General features: G+C 37.9%; 1 protein-coding gene across 3 annotated transcripts in view; it reads right to left on the minus strand.

Moving 5' to 3' along the window:
• Positions 1-225: 225 nt before the first annotated feature.
• The window catches only part of foxo (forkhead box, sub-group O), a 108,006-nt gene continuing 88,759 nt past the window's right edge, over positions 226-19,472 (minus strand). For 2 of the 3 annotated variants that reach the window (XM_034973988.2, XM_034973989.2), the window contains exons 8-9: positions 18,305-19,335; positions 226-584 (exon numbers count right to left, since the gene is read on the minus strand). In XM_034973988.2, the coding sequence (XP_034829879.1) occupies positions 19,153-19,335 (183 nt within the window). In that variant the 3' untranslated portion in view covers positions 226-584; positions 18,305-19,152. The remainder of the gene's footprint in view (positions 585-18,304; positions 19,336-19,472) is intronic. The other variant, XM_069502098.1, reaches the window with a different exon arrangement.

The following is a 19,472-nucleotide window of genomic DNA, read 5'->3' on the forward strand; positions in this document are numbered from 1 at the left end:
TTGGCCCGCACGAAATCGTTAAAGAGGCATTGAAGTACTTCGATTTTTAAAAATAGTTTAAAAATACATATACAAAAAATAACGGCAATGGTGCGTGAGCTTTGGGCTCCATGATTTAACGAGAATTATACCAATAGGTATGAAAATCAGTCTAAGTAAACTGTACTCATTATTATTTACATACCTACATAATAATAGTAAGAACCATTACGCACTGTCGCCCGGCCGAATAGTCGACAGAGCGTAATGGCTCTAATAACATTGCCCATTACTGTGTACTTAAATAAATCATCATAATTCTTAGTAAAAACTTAGAAAGTCTATTAAGCACTTCTTTGAGAAAAAAATCTAATCACTTTCTTACGAAATAAAACACGCGAGGTCACAATATCATTCAATATTTTTTAAGTCCAAAAGTCTCTCATTGCGTTGTAGCACTTAATTTTTTTCTTTCAATAAAATGTTTTTAAGAAGCACTTTGTTTGAAGTTTCGATTTGCACTGTGACGATCATTCTTGTCTTGAGAAAATTGAATTCACGTTCCAAATTCTCGTCTTCTGGATGTTGTTTATATTTCTTAGCATCTGAAACAATTAGAAGAATTATTCAAAATGTAATTAAGCATATTACAAAGGTGCTTTTTGAGGCTACATAAGACCCCGTATTTGTTATGCAAGGTTGCAAAGTTGTTATTTGACGCGAGTTTTTGTATTGAATTCCGAGTAAGCGAAGGTTTCTATTCAAATAAAATCCTGAGTGTAGCGAGGAATTCAATTCAATGGCATGGGGGCAAATAAGTTTTCATGTCACTACAGCACACACTACAGTGAGGAAAAAAACCCAAAATTATGACTCAAAATTAAAAATCCTTCTGCGTCATAAAAGGAAACTTTATTTAGGCTGTGCGTTATTAGATTAGTCTGCAGTCAGTCGGTCACCTTTTTATAGTAGGTAAAGAACGATACAATTAGCAGTTTATAGCAGAGCAGTTTGATGTCACAGTAATCCCGATATAATTCTTACGCAACGTCTGTAAGATGTGGATTATCAGCGTTTCTCGCAGTTTCTGCTGAGTCGGTTGAGTGTAAATCGTAACCTGCCCGCCACAGTGACGCCGAGTCTGCGCGCCCCTTACCCCGCGTCCCAGGTGACGACCCTCTAGTGATGTACAGCGAACCCTATATCGATGACGTACCTATCCAGTGCATATACTTTTTCTATTATTCAGATACAAGTTGCAAGCCCTTGACTGCAATCTCACCTGATGGTAGGTAAGTGAATACAGTCTTAGCGGGCTAACTTGAAAGGGGTGTGGTAGTTTTTATTAAATCCATCCTACCCCGTATGATTTCTTCACGGCATCGTACCGGAACGCTCGGCTTTGCCGGTAGGGTGGTAACTAGCCACGGCCGAAGCCCTACACCAACCCAGACCAGAGAGCGAACCTAGGACCTCCCATTAATAAGACCACAGCGCTCACATTACGCCAGAGATGTCGTCAATAAGTCTAAGTTCTACCTGTAATATTGTATATTGTATCTAAGTAGGCGTTAATTTGCGAGAATTTACAATATTCAAGGAATAACAAGCTTTTCATATCATAATCCACAAGAAATAGAATAATCTGACGTGTTCAAGCGTTGGTATTATTTATCCGTATTTTATTGCTGACAGCTTTTTCTAATTTTTTGCTAAAAGAATGTTGATCCTTTATAGTCGATTAACAATAATGGTAGGTAACTAATGTTAAAATGTGAAGGAAAATCGCTAATGTAACGTTCGCTGTTCGATTCAATTGTGGTAGGCTCCTATTACTTTATAATTTGTATCTAATAAATAAATTATGATTACAATGAGCCTAATTGAATGATAATTAAACCTTTTTGTGTATATTATACAAAGAATAAGGAATAGCAATAGAAAATTTGACAATTTTAAAGAAAAAGCTCACAATCCAAATTAATATAAATTCAAAACAATTCGCCGTATATTTGTGTCGACAGTCGATATATTTATCGATGATATATTATTATAAAGTCACATCCCTAACGCCCACGATAAATCTGTCGCATATTCAGCAATGTAACGGACTTTCTCCGTTCATTGCTCAGAATAAAGTGCGCGCTCTTAATATGTGATGTGGATAATTGGCTTTTCCCGAAATAAAACCGACATAAACCATGTCTAGGCGAAGGCTTAATGTATGATATTACTTACTTACCAAAGAAAATCATATAATAGGTAGGGACGGTTCTCTTATTTTTTGATAGGTAATCCTTTTGAATTTCAGACGCACTCTGACCCAGTTATCTACCTAGAATCAATCTAGGATTATTTGCTTCGCTGACAGCGCGACGCAAGGGCTAGGTTTTATATCTAATTTTCATACATTTACCTACCTAGTACCTACCTACTACGCTAATTTAATAAGTAGTTTGTTAGATAATACTAAGAATGAATTTGGTTGGCTGTTAATAATTAATATAGTTATACCTATAGGCAGTGGTCCGACCGTCGACGATGAACGAGAAACGAGAACTTAAACGAGTTGGCGATCAGTGGGAAGCGAGTGTGTAGCTTCGATAGTTTTGTCGCCGGGCTATAAGCGAGTGTACAAGTGCGGCGAGCGATTACTCTAGTAGTAATTCGCCCGCGGTCGCTCAGTCCTGTGCAAACCTGCGCGCACGTTACGTGTTCAAGCGTGCGAGCATCGCTGAACGAATATTGCTGAGCGAGTTTATTTTTGAAAGCTCGTCGCTCAGCGACAAAACTAGGAAAGCGAGTCGTCGCCGGCAGTGTGATTAGTCAGAGAGCAACTTTTGATAATTCTTATGCATCTCTTTCGTTTACACGGAATGTACATTTATTGTGCGTTTCTTGAGAGAGAAAAACGCCGATAGTTAGTCGTTTTCTCGCCGGCCGCGGCGGTCGGACCACTGCCTAAGTTGCTCTGGTTTGGTGCGAGGCTATGGCTGTGGCAAGTTACCACCCTACCGGCAAAGCCGTGTCGCCAAGCGACTTAGCATTTCGGTACCTCTAGTCGTTTCATAGCCTACCGAGCATACCACGTTGAGGCTTCACCTACACTCTGGAACTGAGGCCTGCCATATTATAATATATGATTGTGTATAGGTAAAGCCTCGACGTGTTGTTACAAGTTTCATAACTGTCGTAAACTATGCCCTAGGCAAGGAACACTAAAAGTAGGCCACAGGCAGTTTACATAAATTCCAAAATAGGACTCATCCGCCTTTTTTGTCCAGATTGTGTGACGATAAATCTATTTCCGGAAGTCACGGGTTATAAAGCATAGGCGCCGTTGGTTATCGAGTGGTTCCGGTGAGGGGCGGCGGCGTAAATTTATTCATACTGGAATGTCTCTTAACTCCCTCGTTATTTAGAACGCGCTTCCTTTACTGCTATTGCTAAAGGATTTGGATATTGTATGTAGGTCAAATTTATCGTTTTAGGGTTCTTCGAGGTACTCGTAGGACTTTAGTTTTTCCTTATACGCAGAAGCCTTCTAGGAGAAACGCGTAAGCGACGCGATTTTGCCGGCGTTTTAGACCTTCTGAAGTATATGTCATAATAACAAAAGTCTTATATTGGAACATAAACATCGGGTTTTATTGGGTTGTTATTTTAATATTACCATGTGTCTACTAGTCACTGTAAAACTAAGCTCAGTATTTTATTATATCACTATTGTTTAGTGATATGGTCAAATTGAGTTGTAGTCTTAACATTTCGCGGGGTTTGACCATACCCCTGAATTCCCTGAGGGATATGACCCAGTTTATACTTTCTACCATTTCGCTGCGACAATGAAAATGCGCTTCGACGGAACCATTTTTACAAATAAAGGTAGATAACTTACACAAAGAACATGCCGATGGAGTATTTGGTGTGATTTTTATTGTTCAGAATAAATGGAGCAGAAAAAGTTGCCGTTTCGGTAGGCCCGATTGGGCTCGGGCCTACCGAAACGGCAACTTTTTCTGCATATCAATTTAACTGCAATGTATGGAAACGTGGTAGCATATGCGTTAACCTTAAAAGGATGTCTGAATGCCTCACCTATCTAAGACTCAGTGATATTGGAGAAGTTTAATTTATTTAAACTTAAACTTTAAAATTATTGTAGGACACGCCACACTGATCCGGTATTCATCATCATCATCAACCGATAGACGTCCACTGCTGGACATAAGTCTCTTGTAGGGACTTCCACACGCCACGGTCTTGCGCCGCCTGAATCCAGCGGCTCCCTGCGACTCGTCTGATGTCATCCATCCACCTAGTGGGGGGGTCTTCCAACGCTGCGTCTTCCGGTGCGAGTTCGCCATTCTAGCACCTTGGGACCCCAACGTCTATCGGTTTTACGAACTATGTGCCCTGCCCATTGCCACTTCAGCTTCGCAACTCGTTGACCTATGTCGGTCACTCTAGTTCTCCTACGGATCTCCTCATTCTGATTTGATCGAGTAAAGAAACTCCAAGCATAGCTCTCTCCATCGTCCGCTGAGTGACTCTGAACTTTCTTATAAGGCCCATACTTAGCGACCATGTCTCGGATCCATATGTCATCACTGGCAACACGCACTGTTCGAAGACTTTGGTCTTCTTGATCCTGTATTAATGATAGCAATTTTACCATTTCAATTCGGTGTGCCGTCACATATTAGGTGTAGGTATATAATATGTATGTGTTTTACTAACGACGGATACGAAAAAATTAACAATTAGGTACAGTGTTATTACATGTTGCTGGCTTCGATTCCCGGTATAGGTAATTTGAGAATTTATAATTTCTACATTTTCTCTGAAAGAAAGAAAGAAAGAAAGAAAAACGTTTATTTTTTAAGGCTGTACCACACATTACCAGCTAGACCTGGTTAGGTTATCCCGGCGCCTCTAATACTTGAGTAGTAAAGTCAAAAGACCTCAAGTAGAAGAAGCGCCGGAATAAAGTATGTCATGTGTGGCACAACCCGAAAAAAAGGTCACTACTCAGCATAAATGCCATATGTCTTGCACAAGTACAAAACATACAGCGCTGGTTTTCAGTAGGAACCCTGATTCGGGTGGCGCCACGGAATTATTTTAATTGTACTTATCTATTCTATATGTTAATAATATATACAAATTCACACATATTATACTTACTTATATATATAATTGGACGCATCTATGTACATGTATACGGTATACCTATGATGTAGCCTAAATCTTGTTACAAAAAGGAGTACTCCGCCACATGATCCTGAAATTCTACCTGTTTATCCAAAAGGAATTTTTTTAATTTAGTTTTGAATGAAAATTTACTTTTTAAATTCCTTATTGGAGGGGGGATATTATTCCAACATTTAGTGGCGGAGTACGTAAATGAACCTCTAAATGCGGCAGTGCGATGGAATGGAATACGAAGTTGATAGCGACAGCTTCGAAAACGGTCAGATTCACCATCGCCTACCCAATGAAGTTTATCAGCTAGGTGCGTGGGCTTACTCAGTTTAACCACACCAAAAAGTAAACCAGCAAGATGTAACTTCCTCCAAGATGTAACTCTGGTCTGGCATTGTCTGTAGAAAGAAAGACTTCTGTACGAAGACGCGTAGAAACTATGCTAATAGACTAACAGCCAGCGCGTGCTAGACCTTCATCATTTTATAAAAGCTGAAAGCCTAAGATGGAAGTGGACTAACCTAGAAGGGGTAAGATGTTTTTGAATGAACCCGTATCCCTTAATCCTTAATGATTTCTACGCTTAATTGCATGGTGGTGCGCACGGCTTTACTGGTGTCTGGTAGGGTGCTAACTAGCCATGGCCAAAATAAACAAAAAACAGATCAAAGAATCGTGATCTTCTTGCGTGTAGGTACCTCGACAGAATAAGCTTAAATCATTCAGCCTGAAATAGAGCTAGTTCTGTGTACACGGAGATAGATTGACTGGCTTGCTAGTAACTATCTTGCTATTCTAGTTTAAAAAACTAGCCTCGTGTCGCCAGGGCATACTTAATATGCACCAACTCAATAGTTATTTAAAATACCGTTACTAACTGCATCTCACCTGGTGGTACTTAACTGATGATGCAGTCAATCTAAGATGGAAACGGGCGGGGTATGGCAGTGTCATTAAACCCATATCTACCCCTGATCGATTTCCACGCGGCATCCTACCGGAACGCTAAATCGCTTGGCAGCACGGATTTGGCGTTAGGATGGTAATTGGTAACTAGCCAGTAGCCACGGACGAAGCCTTCCACCAGATCAGACCAGAGACAGTTAAGAAATTGTAAATTGTCCCTGCCGGAATCGAACCCGGGACCTCCCACTTATAAGACCACAGCGCTTACCACTGCAGCAGAGTGGTCGTCAATAGTACAGTATCGTAGCTATCCTATCTTATTTTACAGGCTGTGTTCATTCAAAAGTGCCTTAGGTCGACTTGGGAGGCGTACGCAGCACCTGTTGCACGTAGGCGGAGCGTTACGCCCAACGCCCTGTCGTAGCTCGCCACGTGGCCACTTTCACGAGAAACAAGGATGCATTTCAAGCAGAACGCGTCATTAGCATACTGCTATAACTTCGCAGTAAACGGAAGTTTGAGTAACTACAAGCTTCCAGTATTTATTTTTCATGAAAAAACATGCATGTATAGCTGCTACCAAAACTTTGAAATATTAAAAACGAGTCGATGCCCACGCGACATCATCCATGTTGATTTAGGTTTTTACAAATACGCGAATTCTGTTCCCACGGGAACTCTGATTATACGGGATAAAAAGTAGCGTACCTATGTCACTCTCCAGGTTTTTAACTAATCTGTTCATGCAAAAAATCACGTTCAATCAATTGCTCCGTTGCGACGTGATTGAAGGACAAAGCAATAACGCAACAAATAAACACACTCGCATTTAGGTATAATTTAGGTATGTACAGATACTTAATATAAATTAGTTATTTTATTATCTGTACAAAATGATACAAAAACAGTGCCTAGCAGAAGTTTTTGGCATAGCAAGTGAATTTTTTTAGCAAGGCGGGAGTTAGTAGTGAAGGCAAGAAAACGACAGGGAAATTCGTTTCATGTCTGCGGTGGATTCTAATAAGCAAAATTGTACAATACAACTTCACTTCAAATAATACTTATACAATTTCTGGTCTCCCAGAATTAACATTGTCCCAATTTGTTCGTCATAATGTCAACATTTGGCGTATTACAAAGTAATAAAATCGTTAGCCAGCCGTCACTATTAAGCGAGTAATCCAATTTGCTCCCAACGCGACGGAAGAATGCTAAAGCCGCGATTACAACAAACCCCTTCGGTGTTTTGCAATTAGTTTCGGCACAGCACACGAATTAGTTGGCCGTTATTTCTACAAAATTATATCTAAGTAAATTGGAAATTTTAAGCACATTGTAGGTTTTGACAGCTCTACTGCTGGGTATATTTTGTGCTACAAGAGTCTGACTATATTTTAAACTGAAAGTGGAAAGTGGCGGGTTAAAAAAATCCTTGATTTTTTTGGCAATTCCCAGTAGCAGCCAAGATTGTTGAGAAATTGGCGGTGTTAGCCCCGTACCTATATGAGAGTGAGATAATGGAGAGTGTGCCTATGTTTGCGCACACATTTGCGCACTATATAGGTAATAACTTGCGTAGTTGACTTAGACTCCGTTGATATTAGCTGTCGTGACGGAAATTCAATCAGGAAAACATTAGGAAAAACTTTCTTGATGGATAGGTAGCGTCAGTAAATCTGTTCAAAAACACTTTAGCCTATTTTTTGTATTCTAAATTTTAACCGTAAGGTACCTACATTAATAATTTTATCATCAGAATCTTCTGTTCTATCTACATCTCCGTTAAATGAACGTGAGAAAATAACTAGGGCGCTTCTCTGCGACTTCTGCCTTTACCACCCCCTACCATCGATTTTTCCTACGACGGGAAATCTTTATCAAAACTAGTTATTAGTTAAACTGGCACCTTTGCTATAAAATTATTTAATACCTATCAATATACATTTAAAAATACTATCTTTTCAAAATTATAGTAACCGACCCAAGATGCTTAATAGGGATTTACTCGAGCGTCGTGGGAACGTATTGGGTTTTGAAAACTAGGTTCTAAAAATAAAAAAGGTTACGTCATGAAACCCCTTTCACTGGTGGGGAGAAAAAAAATGAAAAGAAAAATGAAAATAGACCCAAAAATATTTATCGAGCGCGTCATATATTGAGAAAGAATGTTAAGTGAATCCTCAAGTAGCTCCTATTCAAAAAACTGACGATTTGGATACAACAAAAGTCATGGCCGATTTTTGAAACTTTGTGACTCTTCCATTTCCGTATGTCACGCTCAAATTATCAGATCAATGAAATGCACACTTTTCTGCATCTAATTAATTTACCTTGTCTTAATCTGACGCGCTCGAGTAAATCCCGAAATCCCCTCTTGGGCTCCCCTACCATTAGATTACGTCTATACATCAATCATCTTAAACTCAATCGGGCAAGTCTTTCTTAATGCCGGTTCAATTTATAAAAAGGCTATGGAAAACGCGGCGCGCATATAAAGCTGCGATATTGACAGACATAACTGCGTTGCCTTCATTTAAATAACCGATCAAAGTCGAGACTAAGCTGTCAAACAATAAAGAGCCAACTTGTTGGATATGCGGCTCCCATCCCAGAGACTTGGTCAGAATGCGAAACGTAAATCGCAACTTTTAAAATAGACATCAACATGTAAATTGGGTATACGATGCTGCTTCTGATCTGGATCAGATATGCGATCAGATTTGGATCATAAAACTTTTAATAAGTTACATCTACAAAGATTATAAGTTTTTTCTTCGTAGAATTCTTTAGGGGTGAAAAGACGCGTAAGGAATGTAGATACGTTGCAGGTTAGTGAGAGAATATGGCAAGGCATCCCTACTATCTTATAACTTATATTTCAAGTTATAATGGACTAAGAGCCAGCGCGCGCCTGACCTTCGTTATTTTATAAAAGCTCAGTTTCTCTGCGTATAGTCTGCGTCAGCGGAACGTTTATTAAGATGGCTTTGGTGGTTTATGGTTAAAAATCTGACACCAAAGTATGTCTATTTTTATTTTATTTTATTCGGAATAGTATTACAAGTCACGTCATGCATTGCCAGACACTTAAGTATCGTGGCAACTGGAACCCCCTGTCAGACACCCTTTAAACTTTTAAACTTTAAAGGTGTCTGGCAGGAGGTTGCCCCTCCTTAAAATTTAAATATTTAAATAAAAAATTACTTTAGTTTCACGTAAAAATTTTTACACATCCAAACAAACGTTCCTCCCAGTGTTGGAGACAATACGCATAGAAACTTTCAGGTTTTATAAAATAACTAAGGTCTTGCACGCGCTGGCTCACTTTCTACAAACTAGTTAACTTGTTAATTGTTATGCAAACCTTATCGTTGACAGATGTATATTTTTGCTACTTTGTTGTTTAAAAAAGGTTGAGTCCTGTACTGAAATACCAAAAAAATGGCTCGGATAACATACCTTTAAAAATATCATAATACCGTAATGAAACCCGATTATAACTCTATTAAAATTCCTCCAGGAAACCATGGTTAATTTTTTTTAAATAAAGATCTCTACACAAAACTTTGAGAGGTACATACATTATCATATAGAATCATCCAATAGAAGAAATGTAGGAAAGAAAATTGGTAAAACTCATAGAGCGACGACATTTAATTTGCTCACAATTTACCGTAGCGATACTTAATCAAAGCCAGGCTATTACTTGGTATTGTACTACGCAGAGGTTTATTTTAGCTGACATCGAACCACAACCCGCAATAAAAATAAAAATATGATATATTGTAATATCTCCAATCAATAAATATCTAGGTGGGCCAACGAATATTCTCGAAGTCTACTTACAATTTATGTTACACGAGGTTCTCATTCATAAAGTTGAAAGAAAAGCAAAGAAAGTCATTTATTATTATTCATTGTGTCAAGCATTTTGAAAGCAGTGACTTCTATTAATACATGTAGACATGTACGCTGGACTGGCGAATACCGACATTTTTTGGAGCAACTTGATTTGCGTCATTTTGGCGTTGATAGCAGCAGTAAATACCTACCCAGACTATGGCCCAACACCCTTCTCATTCTGAGGAGAGACCCGAACTCGGTATTGGCTGGCGATCATTATCATTCTGATGATCATGAAGTAAATGCCGATCTAAATCAGTTAACCACAAATAGTAAACAAATTACTACATACTCGTAGTATAAAACAAAGTTGCTTCCCGCTGTCTGTCCCTATGTATGCTTAGATCTTTAAAACTACGCAACGGATTTTGATGCGTTTTTTTTAAATAGATAGAGTGATTCAAGACGAAGGTTTATATGTATAATACATGCATAATATAGTAGAGAAACACTGATAACTTTAGAGGTTTCTAATGTGATGTCGTAAATAAACATATTTTTTTGCGCTTACATTGCAAACGCGCTGGCTGAACCCTACGAGATCGATCAAAATAATGTTCTACAGTATTGCACACCTTAAAAAGGTCTACAAAAAATCCGCGATGATATATATGTCTATCTCTTAGGGCCCAAGTAAAGATTTTATCGTTGAACTCGATGACCCAACTCCTCAACTCTGATGCTGTAAGGAATTACTTTCCTAAATCCTGGTGATCCCACGGGACTTTAAAAAATCATCCGTTTAAATGTTTTTACGAAATCCGGTACAAATACACCTTGCATCCCGGGGACGGGCTACTACGGATAGGCTACTTTTACCCTGGAAAATCGGAAGTTCCCACGGGATTTATAAAAACGTAAAACCACGCGGATGTAGCCGCGGGCATCAGCTAGTAATTTAGTAACAGTTAGATTTTTTCAAAACAAAGTAGGGGTACTGAATGATTTCTCCATCTAATCTAAATTAAATAATTCAATAATGTTGTTTGAAAAACTACCAATATCAACCAAAATTTAAACTTACCAAAACTATCGAAAAATATTATAATACCTAGATTTTTTTTAAAAATCTTATATAGGTATAAGTCCCGCAAATTGCTAATGCTCGTGGCCGCCATTTTAGTGACGTCAGCACTAGACTGAAGTTTCGAGCTGATGGTATATTTTTATTTCGGCTGACGTACTAGCTGAACTACTACTAGGCTAGGCTTCGCTCGGGTGGAGTTTAGAAAATTGAGGGGAAGGTTGAATTAAATTTTTCTCTCCGTAAGAACCATCCTCGTTTTTCAAGGAATATTATAAAAAAAGAATTAGCGAAATTGGTTCAGCTGTTCTCGAGATTTGCGATTAGCAACACATTCAGCGATTCATTTTTATATATAGAGATGACATTAAATTAATTTGAGTATGACATTTAAATTTTCTTATCACAATCTATAACCAGTTCCCATTGCCTGATAAAATCAAACTCATACTCATCAAAAAAAAACAACGATATTAAAAATTAAAATGAAATAAATGTATAATTCATCGCTCATTTGAGAGGCCATGCGGCAAATATTTAAAATACTTAAGTACAAGGGAAGAGGAAATAAAAAGAGAGCAAAGGAGCGTTTTATTAAGTAGGGGGCGTTTGGGGGGTTTCCTAGAATATAATGAATAAATTCTGTATAAAGGCCCCCTCGTAACGCAATTGAAAACTTTTAACAAGTGCCGTGAAATCGTGTGTAAAGGTGGGGCCCACCTAATTAAGCTGGAAGCCGACCGGAATACACGATGAGTTCAGAAATTTAAACGACGCTTTATAAAAATCAGCTTGTTAATATAAAAGCGGCAATGTTGACCAGTGTCATTTGCGTCGCAATTTGCAATACTTTTCCCTTTAGCCCTTAGGCATCATAGTCAACATATTGGCGGCTCAATACTGAATGAGAAGGGTTTGGCCATAGCCTACCATGCAGTCCAAGTGCAGATTGGGAGACATCACTTTGTGACAACGACGTCTTATCACTCTGCTAGCTTTTCATGTGCCATCCGTATGTATGTATGTATGTATGTATGTATGTATATACTTTATTGCACCACAGAAACACAAATGACAGGTTACAAAAAGAAATCTTAATAAGTAGGTACAAAAAGGCGGTCTTATCGCTAAATAGCGATCTCTTCCAGACAACCTTAACGCTAGGGAAAAAACGAACAAATGGACAATGGGAGGTGGTGTAAAATAAACCTAAATACCAATAGCTAAATAAACTAAACCATATAATAAGAATATAAAGTACATATTGTTAATACACTAATACATACAAATAAAGTATAATAGACATACATAAGACTACATAGATATATATACACATATAGATTTAAATAATAAACTATGCCGTTACTGATGATAGCAAAGAGATAGGTAATGATCTTTGACGTCAATTTTAAATTCCGTTTTACCGATTTTGACGAACAGAGATTGCTTGCGTCCCGGGGCTACTAGTAGTAGGCTACATAGGCTACTTTTTGTCTCGAAAGAGCTTCCATGAGATTTTCAAAAAACCGAAACATACGCGAACGAAGTCGCAGGCATAATCTAGTTAATAAAATAAAAAACAATCTATGGATATCACTTTGGATACCACCACATTTATTTTTTATTTTTTTTTATTTTAGTACACTCACGTCATCATTTTAATATTAAGAAAAAAAATTACAAAAACAAGTCATTAGCTTGACTTGCTAGCCACTGAAAGCTGCCAGCTTATCCCCCATTAACTTCTTACTTTAAAAGTATTAAAAAATTAACAAAAACCTGCTAAAGACGTATTCTTTGCAACCCTAAAAAACAAGTCATTACCGAAGCGGGTTTAATCTACCAGTATTCTGGATTTTTTCGTGATATTCCATTATTTAAAGGCGATCTCTCGACAGCGAGCAGTGGGCACCGTTTACGCCGAAATGATATGATTAATTACTATGGTTTCCCTCATTAGTGAGCAAATAGAAGCATTCAGTGGTGAAATTGATTCACGGGTGCTACGAAGGCACGTTCAATCAAGATCTAATTATAATTATTATTCATACCAGTGAGCAAATGACAAATGGCTGCCACGGAAGTTAGCGGATGCATTGTTTGATTGTTTTAGATGCTAAATAATATTTATTTCTTTATTTATTTTATTATTTATGTACTTGTTTATTATGCAAAAAAGTTTAAACCTGGGAAGTAGTCAGGTTTTAACGAAATACTTCCTCTTAATAAACGCTGAAATATAGTAAAATTGTTTTTCTACCGCTTGGTAAGTATATTTTTAATGCTGTACTATATCTTAATATATAAAAGGAAAAGGTGGCTGACTGACTGACTGACTGATCTATCGACGCACACCTCAAACTACTGGACGGATCGGGCTGAAATTCGGCATGCAGATTCAACCCCTAAGGGGGTGAAATAGGGGTTTGAAATTTGTGTAGTCCACGCGGACGAGCTCGCGGGCATAAGCTAGTTTATATTATATTCATGAACTCAGAATTTTCCCTTCTTTCATTTGACATCCCACTCGATACAATAACAATAAAACCGGCCAAGTGCGACTCAGGCTCGCGCAACGAGGGTTCCGTACTACAGTCGTATTTTTTCGACATTTTGCACGATAATTCAAAAACTATGACGCATAAAAATAAATAAAAATCTGTTTTAGAATGTACAGGTGAAGACCTTTCATATGATACCCCACTTGATATAGTTATCTCACTTCGAAAGTTGAAAATACTAATTATTAGTTCATGACCACAATTTATTTTTTTTGTGTGATCTAACCCTAAATTCACTTTTTTCAGATTTTTCCCCAAATGACAGCTATAAGATCTACCTACCTGCCAAATTTCATGATTCTAGGTCAACGGGAAGTACCCTGTAGGTTTCTTGACAGACAGACGTGAGACGGACATACGGACAGACAGACAGACAGACAGACAGACAACAAAGTAATCCTATAAGGGTTCCGTTTTTCCTTTTAAGGTACGGAACCCTAAAAAAAATATCAGAAATCCCCGCTTTTGGATATAACATCCGCCATATTGATTTTGTTCGCTTAAAATGTAGTAATAACGAATCGATTTACATCTCATTCGTCAGAATGGGTCAGTAGTTTAGTTGACGTCTAAGTAGAGAATCGTTAAAAGCCTGTTAGTGAGAAGTAATTAACTTCTCACTAGGATAAAATATGTATAGTCCGAATGTAGATTATCCTGGCTACTAAACTATTCATTGAAAACTATTCAAAACTCAATATATTATATAATTTGCATTTTGCACACAAACACTAGAGCAAGGTCAAGGTTGACTAGCATATTTTTTGCCAACGTAATAAAAATTTAAATAATTATTCTAATCTTAATAGCGCAGCCTATTTTCAATTTTAAGTAATTTATTAAGAAAATTGTTATACCTAACATATTTTTTGTCAAAGCCAATTTTTTCACCTAAAAAAAATACAAAACATATTCACGTTATAATATATTATGTTGAAATCACTCATCTAGTTAAGAGAATATTTTTCCTGTATGATATTGACTGTTATCAAATTTTTCAGACCCTACCTCTAAGGCTTTCTTCGCACTGCATTCGATGATCCAAATCCGAAAATTCTCGATCAAATAGCCGGCATAGCTATTTGTGTGAGGGTAGTGCGCATATGCAAATAGTACTATGTCTGCTTCTTCGGATCGAGAATTTCGGATTCGGATCGGATTCAGTGCGTGAAGGTGACGCAGGACGCACGACCGAAATTGGCAGCGCACGTGGGTAATATGTTTGCTTTTCACTTGACATTGTATGAGAAAGTTGAGAGGCACGATGATTTTCACCGAAATCAAGCGCGCGAAAAGGGTTTAGGAAAAGTATTTTTGAGAAAAAACTGCTGAATTTATGTTTGCAAAGTAAAGTTATTTCAACTAATGAATAAATAAACTACGTCTAATGATAAATTGTTTTAGAATTTTCATATCCCTAATCTTATTTATTTACGCCCAAAGTTGTCATTAATTTAGTGTTAAAATAGGAATCTTTTGAGCCTCGTAACTTTTAAATCAATATTTTTTTCAATGTTTTATATATCAATAAACCTAGATAATGACGAGATAAATCGATATAATTCTTAGTTTTGTGCGTACAATATCGAATATTGTTGTAATTTCCCTCCTACGTTTGTATGAAGAAAGCACCGAACTGAGTCCCCAAAGCCTAAATCACTATCCATATTACGCGTATTATAAAATATGCGAAAGGGTTTGCTGGTTTGTCCATCAAACACGTCGCGAAGGAGGAACGTATTGACGTGATTTTTTGCATGGATATAGTTAAAAACCGGCCAAGTGCGACTCAGGCTCGCGCAACGAGGGTTCCGTACTACAGTCGTATATTTGCGACACTTTGCACGATAATTCAAAAACTATCATGCATAAAAATAAATAAAAATCTGTTTTAGAATGTACAAGTGAAGACCTTTCAAGGATATGAAATCCCACTTGATATAGTTATCTTACTTCGAAAAAAAAAATTGTGTGATGTAACCACAAATTCACGGTTTTCAGATTTTTCCCCGAATGTCTGCTATAAGACCTACCTACTAGACATGTGTCCGCTATAGCTTAACTTAACTGAAAACCGCTGCCGTGCCTATAGCGTACCGTAGCGTTATTGTCGTAGCTAACAACGGTTATCAGCAAACATCTATGACGAACCACCTGACAACGCAACGCTGCCAACTGGCAACTGACAATGCATTGTTTGGTTTTTTGGTAACTAGAAACGCAATAATTATGCCTTCTCTTTCTTTCTTCCACTGAAAGCTGAGAAGGAGCGGTTATTGGCTACCGGCTTAGTAACTAAGAACTTGATAAACCAAAGCCGACCTTATCTCTATTACGCTAAGGCTTAACTGTACAAGTACTTGTCCATTACACTTTGATCTATCAACCTTAATACAGTTAGCCTTAGAGTAATAGAGATAAGGTCCTCTTTGGTTTATCAATCTTCGTGAAATGTTTTTGGTTAACTGGATTGTGGCAAACTATTCGTGCAGGCGTCCACTATAGTTTGACCTATGTCAATAATCATTATAATTAAACTTTGCTGCTATGAACATAAGGTTGTGATTACTTCACGATATTCATGAAAGTAAAATTGGTTTTATTTTAGTGAATATGCACGCGTTAGCTATACAGACGGTATTGATACGGCAGCTAGCTTAGTTACTACTACGGAAACCGCTGCGCGTAGCGCATATTAAATTAGTTGAAACACAACTCTGATACCGATATTCGGCAACGGTTATCAATATTGGTATTGAAACTAAATAACTGTTGATTAACCGTTGCCAGAAATAGCCAATAACGCCCATCTTTACTACCTACCTGCCAAATTTCATGATTCTAGGTCAACGGGAAGTACTCTGTAGGTTTCTTGACAGACCGACAGACAAACAGACAGACAGACAACAAAATGATCCTATAAGGGTTCCGTTTTTCCTTTTGAGGTACGGAACCCTAAAAACCTGGAAAGTGGCATAAACTAAGCCGGAAAATCAAAGAGTCCCCACGGGATTTTAAAAATGTGAACGAAGTCACGGGCATCAGCTACTGAGAAATGACAGATTTCCTATACGAAAACCTTCGAAAACGGTCAGAACGTCAAATATAGATATCCGTCAGTTAAAATTATTTGGTGTTTAAAAATTCGGCCATGTGAACTCCCTGGGTTAATTTACTTTGGTGAATTAATAAATATTTAGTCGTAGGCATTGCTGTAGAAGGAATCTAATCTACGGTCGTAGGCATCGTGTGCCCTAAACTTTCAATGAAACGAGTAGGTAGGTATATTGGACGGCGCTCGTCTCTACGCGGGAGCTAATACATTCGCGACCCGTCAATCTCTTTTTTCCCTTCTTATACACATTCTTTCATAAATAAAGGAGATCGCGTGTCATAATCCACGTACAAAGAGATGGAACAAAAAGTGTCGCAATTTTCTGTAATACGACCGGCGTAAAATGGAATAGGAGACAGGTTTTGTGACCGTAAATTTTTGTCTATTTTCCACGAGGGTTTTCTTACTTTTTATATGATTAGTATGAAAATCCCTTATTTAAAGTAAGTAGATACAAAAACCGACAGACTTTGGTGACCCAATGTGCTAGAATGTGTGAAGTTTTTACTAGGTATATTACTTATTTAAACTTCGAACTAAGAACACATTCCTAATTGTCATTTTACTAACCTTGTCAACAATGGTTCTTGTTTGTTATTGTTGCGATAATAAAATATATTATTTTCATGTAGAGTTTTAATATTAAACCTACAGAATGGCAATCTCGATAGAAGCGCAGCACTGGAAAACCCCTCGACTAGGTGGACAGACGACATCAAACGAGTTGCAGGGAGCCACTGGCGTGTGGAAGTTCCTACAAGAGACCTAAGTCCAGCAGTGGACGTCTATGGGTTGATAGTGATAATGAGATTGACAATAGGCCTGCTGGTCTGGTAATACTTTTAGATTAGAACTTGGTGCCCGTCCCATAGTGTACTTATACGTACATAATATTAACTTACTAAACAGTGAATTTTTTGTAATAAAATAAATAGCTACCTGTCTACGTTAACGTACGAAGTAAAATGCAAGTTTCAGATCTTCCTATCTCGGTCTTAAATACTCGTGAATGGGGTCAGATTACCGTTCGTTGTTTTCACGAAACAATAAAGTTTTAGTTGATACCGGCTCTGAGTTATTGGACACTCAACTGGAAAACTTTTGGGGATTAACGCTGATATTAGAAGGATTTATTGCATTTGTATTGCCCGTAAACGTTCTTCAAAATATGTGTGTGCTTTTTAAAAACTTGACTTATAACGCATAACATTTAAGTCTTCACGCGCCATTTTAAATTTTTGTGTCAAATTTCATGTCAATAGTACGATTTTAGTCCTTATTTTAAAGATGAACCGTGGGTGAACCATACTTTCACAACATTTGTAGTTAAAACTTATTTTGCGTCCTCATACATGTGGGGAAGTGGGAATATGAAATCGTAAATTACGTGACGCAAAATTTACATAGCGTCAAATGACGTTCTTGAAAAGTGTCTATTAAGAAACCGTCACTTAGCGACCGCTATCATAGCGATAGCGGTCGCTTTGTGACGGCATAACCATCCCACAAAACCACAGTTTAAGAAAAAATATTCGTTAAAATTCCTTGCATGTGGAATGTTTACAGACGCCACTGGTAGATAAAATGTGTAGATAATAAATTAATAGTTACCTTTTATCTCCATTAAAAGGTCCGTCCGTATGCCCCCTCCCGGTCCTCAAACCGACACAGAAACTACTACATATCACAAGCTTCCACCTAGCTTAAGACTAAAGCCTACACTAACACAATTGACACTTTAACAACGATCGGTAACGTTCCACTTAACATTAACGCTAAATAAACTTCCAACATTAGTTAACATGATAAACAAAAAAATCTCGACTATACCATGCAAAGTATAAACTCGGCTGTCAAACTTGAACAGAATCTGCTTGCGTCGTATTTACATTATGATTTATATAAAAATCAGGATTGAATTATGGCGGTTACATATTCCAACTTGTAAGGGCACGCATAAGCACATCGAATTTAGACTACGTTATCTGTGTACGTTATCTTCTTTGTCCTAGCATACCTAGTTTTTCTACTGTTTTTCAGAGGCTTCAGAGGTTTAGAATAATTTAGTGCGCAAACCTGGACCGCGATTCTCAAAATATTCTATATCTCATCGATAACAGTTATTTTCGAAATCAAATTAAGCCGCTCTTGTATAAAGAACAGTCAAAATTGAAGCCACGAAATGGATGCCACCCATAACTAAAACCCATTAAAAATATGATAGGGAATACTACTTTATAATATTTATTTAAAAAATCAGACTTATCCAGTTTGCATTTCGATTTCAAAAGTCGATGATGACCTATCTTTGTTAGGTAGGTACTTTCAAACGTCAACCCTTCCGTCCAAATTCGATGTGTCTGCGTGGGAGCTTAAACGACAAACCGTACGTCTAATTTCGATGTCTACGTCGCAGCCGTAAGCAATTAATAGATACACGTGTTTACTACTGTGTTCTTTCAATGGACCCAAGAGGGGGCTACGGAGTAAGGTGTGTGGGGCGCCCCTCCGCCCGAGAGTGTGGTGGGGACAGGTGGTGCTGGAGCCACGAACTGGCTTTCTGCTTCCGCTGCCATCGCGGTGTTCTGTTGTTGAAAGTTGAAGTCCAACGCACCGCCCATGCTGAGTTCATGATTGATTACCTACAGAGAAAAAACTTTATCTTATCTAATCTAGCCCATGCTAATCCACCACTGGGCAAAAGCCTTCCCGTTGGGCTATCTTACTAAAAATATAATATCTATCCAATACAATACAATACAATGTGATTCGCGTCAAT

The sequence above is a fragment of the Maniola hyperantus genome, chromosome 12 (assembly GCF_902806685.2).
Source record: "Maniola hyperantus chromosome 12, iAphHyp1.2, whole genome shotgun sequence".
Taxonomy (NCBI): domain Eukaryota; kingdom Metazoa; phylum Arthropoda; class Insecta; order Lepidoptera; family Nymphalidae; genus Maniola; species Maniola hyperantus.